The following is a 5,861-nucleotide window of genomic DNA, read 5'->3' on the forward strand; positions in this document are numbered from 1 at the left end:
TCATTGTTGTTTGGCAGGCCCGGGCTGGATTCGAACCCGCCACCTTCGGTGTATGTGGCTGGCGCCTTAGCCACTTGAGCCACAGGCGCCAAGCCGCCAGTCTTTTTCATATGCACCTGTCCCCTGGATCCTCCCCGCAACCTACAGGGGTGTGAGGATTGTGCTAAGTGATTTACAGGAATTCTTCCCTTGCTTCCAGCTACAGGCGACCACTGAACAGTGACAGCCCAGGCAGGAGAACTGGCATGTCAGACTCTTGAGGGGAAAAGACTAGGTCTGCAAAGAACAGATCTCTCCTAGGGAGCTTGAAAGAAATCAGAATGATGGGGGACGCTGGTCTAGCCACCATTAGCCTAGCTTTAGCCACCTTTGAGATCCAGGTGGACAGACACAGGAGAGAGTTGAAGGAGCACTGCTAGCTGGGTAATTTAGCCCCTCGGTTCCCTCACAGAACTGGGGGGGAATGTGAGCTATACTCCTACTTTGCCCCAGGCCTGACCCCCTAGAAACTTAGTTCTTCCTCTGGTGGATTAATTTCAGCCTTTCCTCAGTTTAGGATTCTTAAATTTATCCAAGTAGGGGTTCTAGGTTGGAAACTGCGGGCCCTCAGAGCCAAAGCAGAGGATAGTGTGCACTGTGCTGGCCCAGCCATGCTACTGCGTATGCATGAGTATGCAGACCAACATCTGGGGAGGAGGCAGGTGTTTTTGTTCAACAGTTTGGGTGTCTGGGTGGGAGAAGTGCACAAAGCAGCTTCTCATACTGCAGGCTGCCTGACCCTTCACTGGGGAGGTCCTTCCTGCTCCTCTCTAGCTGCACCAAAAGGAAGCCCTGTGGCCTTTGGAACTATAGGCCAGGGAATGGCTCTCAGCCCATCGGGGAGCTGGGGCTTTGCTAGGTGTGTAAGGCCAGCCAGGGAAGAAGGGCAGGGCTTCTTGTGCTTGCCCTTTTGAAAGGCTCATGAGGTTGGACTTGATGGACAGTCATGATCGTTAAGCCGCCAGACAGGCTCCTGTGTGGGCTCTGTCATTCATTGATCTGATCCTGTATGCCAGGCTGCCGATGGGCAGAGTGGGAGTGGGCCAGGGCAGGAAAAGGAGAGGTCAGTAGGGCACAAGGGGAGCTGAGTCCAGACAGTAACTGCGCAGGGATGCAGAAGGAGGGCTCTGATCAGACATTCCCTCCTAACCACTTGGCCTGGAAATGAGACCCCACAGCCCACCCTGCATCATTCTTGAGTTAAAAATAGACTTGCCATCAAAATGGACAGATACATTCGGGCCAGCTACAAAGGCCCATCCAGATGTGAGAGGGAGCACAGGTATAGAATAGTGGCACCAGCTGAACTCCAGACCCTGGCCTTTCCCACTCTGCCACTGGCTCATTGGATGGCGAGCATGGGAGAGTCTTAGGCAAGTCATTGCCAGTCCGAGTCTCATCTGAGACACAGGATACTCTGTGAGACGCTTCTCCATGGCTTATTCCAGCTGACAGCCCAAAGACACTGCCAAGTTATGGAGAAAAGGCCTAGAATTCAGCCCCCCTTTATTCCTGAGACTTGAAGGTAATACAGCCTATCTGGGTCATTGTCTTCAGGGCTAAGAGTGGGGTGTAGGCAGAGGAGCAGCCTGGAAGCTGAGCTCATTTCAGAGCCCAGGGCTCATTTTCAGAGTAAAAAGATAGAAAGAGATAAACAAGGAGCTCAACACATTTGAACTGTGCAGTTGAATGAATGAAATGCCTTTTATCAGGTGAATTATTTGTGTGTCCAGCAGTGACTCCCAGGGAAACAGCCTTGCCTAGTTCTATCTGGACGAGAATCCTCTCTGAGCAAGCTTCACAGCACGTGCCCTCTGCTAGGGGGCTGTCAGAGAGGTAGAGGTGACAGCCTAATGGCCAAGGACAGCTACTCAGTTTCCTCTCAGCCAAATGGACCTGCTCTCAGGTGAGGAGGCTGCCTCGGGGGCAGTGAGGACAGCCCACCTATGGGGGAGGAGGGAGATCACACACCTGTAGTCAAAAGAGCCATCCTCTTCTTTAGGGTCTTCAGGGCCAAGGGGAACGTCCTTCTTTTCTCGCACTTGGTTAAAAAGAGAAGCAAAGATATAGACACAAGGATTAGGAAGTATGCTCCTGCTCCCAGAGCTCTGCAGAAGGTAGAGCCGGAAGGCACAGCCCCGGGCGCAATGACACTCCCTCCATATACAGCATCACTGATGCCTCCCTTGTTCATGCTGCCTGTACTCTTTCAGGTATAGGGTGATTCTGCCTCCTCCTCCTCATCTCTAGGGGTCTACTTACATCTCTGTTGACAACTGAAATTTCCTTCCTCCTAGCTCCCCACCACCTCTCCATGAAGCCTTCTCAAAAGACTAGATAGTTCCAGCAGAAGGGGGTGCAAAACAAAATCCCACAAAAACCCGTCAGGTAGATGTGATCCTTTCCTTTGCCAATGACAAATCCTCCATTGTCTGCACCTTTCTCAATCTGCTCTGTATTATAATTATTTGTGCATGCTTCTGGTGCCCGTAAACGAATGCTCATTCTTTCCTTGAGGGTGGGGGACCGTGTGTTTTTCCAAAGCTCCTAGCAGAGTGCCCTGAGACACTTCAGATGGGACCGTGGGATGGAAAGTGCTCTCACGTCTGTGACCTCCCTTGTTGGCGTGCCCCCCCTTGTTGGCGTGCCCCTTTTCCTTTAGTCCTGTCTTGTGCTCTGGTTGTTCCATCTGTGCCACCTGCACTGTCCCTGAGGAAAGATCACCTTTCCTCTAGCATCCCTAGCACCCAGCACAGAGGCTGGCATACAGTAGGCGCTACGTAAAAGACTGCATCCTTTTCCAGGTGTAAGACAGGATAATGACCCCTATTTCAGGTGAGAGAAACTGAGGCCTTAAGAGGTAAAAATCATGTCACATAACTTACCTAGTTAGTAACTGAAAAATGGCTAGAGTGAAGAATAGAGCCAGGCCTCATGGCTCCAGGAGAGCCATGGGTTCATTCATCCTTTCAATGTGCCAGGGGCTTACCCAGTAGCTGGAGGGAAAGAGGTTAGCTTCGAAGAACTTTCTGGAATGGGATGCTTTCTGAATAGGGAAAGGAAGACTCAGAGTTTATCTGACAAATTCATCAGGTGTTCCAGTTCTACCTGAAAAGGGGATGAACTCAGTGAGTTCACCCAAGTTTCAATGTCAAACCCTGGTCAGCCTCCCTAACTCAGGCTTTATCTCTTACAGAAGAAAACAATCCCAACACAGCAAAACAAAGTGAAAGGAAACATCAGTCATCAGTAAAGAATTATAGTTTCCTGCCTTCTCTCACTTGAGACATAGCTCTTCAGAATCCTACAGTCTGTGGGTACTTGGGCAGGGGAAAGGAAATCAGACAATCTCCTCTCCTCTGTCCTTTGTGTTGAGTTTTAGGTGGATACTGGAGGAGGATCTATGCTAAGAGATGGGGAGAAGGAGGCACTCGGGGTGCGTGGCACGTGTTTGGCAATCAGGCTTTGGAAGGCAGGGAGCGATTTCACTCTGCAGTCCAGCAGGGGTTTTGCTCTCAGGATCATCCATTATCCTGTCTCCTATCTTCCTAACCCATCCCATTGCAGACAGATGGCTCTCCTGCCCCTGTATAAAAAACAATCAATATTTGCAGAAACAAGAACGCCAGAGGTCCTTGTCCTTGACCTTGGCTTTTCTGGGCTGGAGGATCTTGAGGCCTACAGAAGAGAAATGCTTCTTTGGGGCTCTAGGAAAGCCAAAGCTCTTTACACCCATGAGGAGTCCCTATCAGGTCCTCATGTGGGAGCTTCTGACTCTCAATTAGCGGTATCAGCAGTTATAACCTTGCCCCACTGAGAGTCCAACTCTGCCACCCCTCTCAGCCGAGTGCTGCTTTTGCCCAGATCCCTCCTCTCCCCATTCTCTGGACATGGTTCAGAAAGAGGAAATGCCTCCCTTCCTTTCTCCTCCCTGGGACACAGGATCCTAATGAGATTCAGGCTGAAAAAAGCCAATTTTACTGAGCAGATGGGTGGTGAGTCAAGGAGAGGAAAGGTCATTCTTAATGGGAGCCAGGGTTCCCTCCATCCTCTCCCTTGGAGCCTCCTGGGTCGGGCTGCCCGCCCACCCCAGGGGAACGTAATTAACTCAAGTGCTTGCTTTCTGGCAGCTCCAAGATGAACAGATCAGGCAAGAGGACCACATTTCCAGGCTTGGCAAGGGCTGGGTTCATGGAGGGAACAGAGTGTCTGATTTGGCAGGGAACCTCGTGCCACTGCTCATGCGTCTCACCTGGGTACTTGCCGCCACGACTCCTCTTGATGAAACAGACGATGAGCAGGATCAGCACCAGGAGGGCGATGGCACACATGAGCCCAATGAACCAGCCCTGGGTGGCGATGTCCGCTTGGTTGTTGGTGTAAGCTGGCGGGGGAAGGCAGGAAGCAGACCCATGAGTGACGTGGTAGGGGAGAAGGTGAGAAGGGACAGATGTGAGGGGAGAACTTCAGCTGCTCCATGTGGATGCTTCTCCTGCAGTCTAATGCCACCATCTAGCAGCCCCCTGGCCCATGCTATCGGGATAAAGGGACAAAAAGAAAATAAGAAGCCAAGGTCACAAGATCAGAAGAGAGGCAAAGGAGAGGAGTATAGGGAGCAGATAAGAAGCAGAAAGCTGACAGGACCTTTAGGATGAGGGATGTTTCCTAAGGAGGGGGTGTGATATTCTCGCAAACCAGAGGGCTGGTCACAGCCTACTGAGGACTGAAGGAAGGCCAGGGGTTGGCCAAGCAAGTACAAGTCCCCATGGATCAGCTCAGGGTGAAGAACAGGAGTCTGTATGTTACCCCTCAGGGGGTGGGTGCTGTGGTCATACTGCAAAAACCTGCCATTAGACCATCCTGACAGGTGCAGAGAAGCTCCTTGCCTGGCACAGCTCTGAAGCCAAGTAGGCTTCCTGACAGTGGGTCCTGGACCAGGTGGAGGTTAGGGATGTCCCCTGTCTTTCCTGCCAGCTGGATTGTGTTTCTTGACAGCAAAGACAAATCTGGGGTATCGGCACCTGCAGATAGGCTGGTAGAGATGGGGCTTGGGCCATGCCTTCCATTCACTCCATGCCACTTCCAGACTACTTCCACACAGGGAGACATGCCCCTCCTTCCCCAGGATAGTGAGTCCTTCTCTGTCCTTGCCTGGTATCTGTAGAGATCTGTCTCAAAGTGAGCAGCTCTCTCAGATCTGGGGCACCCAGGAGGGCCCAAAGTACAGGCACTTGGGAGTCATCTGACAGTGTTCTTGATGGTCCAGGGGGTGAACTTTGGGTTTGGGTGGGGGATGTGATCAGGACTCATCTGCCCTTCTACTGTCTATGAACTGGAGAGTAAAAGTATCCTCTTCAGAAATGCAGCTTGTCATGGAAAACAAGACTCAGAGGGGAAGGAATCAGAAGAATGGAATACTTCCAAAGTAACCCTGGAGGCAGCCCAGCCAAGTCCAGAGAAGCCTTCAGGGAGCTACACAACAGTAGGAGCCCCACCAGCCCAGGGAGCCGGAGCCAAGGCCCCACACCCCTCCCAGGAGGAGCACAGGAGCATCGAGGGAGGCCCCCAACCCCGGTGCTCTTGGGTCTTCATCATACGATGTGTTGTGGGGCACGTGTCTGGGTGAAATGCTACCCTTTGCTCTTGTTGGGGGCAGAACCCATTTTATAGCCTTTCCAGTGCCCAGCCAAGGGCATTACACCAACAAGCTTGCAGTAAATAGTAAAGACTGATGAACAAATGCTTCTGTGCTCTGGCTGCCCAGGCTGGCCCTGGGCTGAAAAGCAGTCGAGTCCCTTAAGAATGTGGTACGTGGGCTTGGC

General features: G+C 51.9%; 1 protein-coding gene across 2 annotated transcripts in view; it reads right to left on the bottom strand.

Annotated features, from left to right (window-relative positions):
* NFASC (neurofascin) overlaps positions 1-5,861 on the bottom strand; it is a 122,214-nt gene that overhangs the window by 2,728 nt on the left and 113,625 nt on the right. For both annotated transcript variants that reach the window (XM_023514592.1, XM_023514594.1), the window contains 2 exons: positions 4,292-4,423; positions 2,011-2,080 (listed from right to left, as the gene is read on the bottom strand). In XM_023514592.1, the coding sequence (XP_023370360.1) occupies positions 2,011-2,080; positions 4,292-4,423 (202 nt within the window). The remainder of the gene's footprint in view (positions 1-2,010; positions 2,081-4,291; positions 4,424-5,861) is intronic.

This window comes from Otolemur garnettii, unplaced genomic scaffold, assembly GCF_000181295.1.
Source record: "Otolemur garnettii isolate 467f Iridium unplaced genomic scaffold, OtoGar3 scaffold00055, whole genome shotgun sequence".
NCBI classification, from domain to species: domain Eukaryota; kingdom Metazoa; phylum Chordata; class Mammalia; order Primates; family Galagidae; genus Otolemur; species Otolemur garnettii.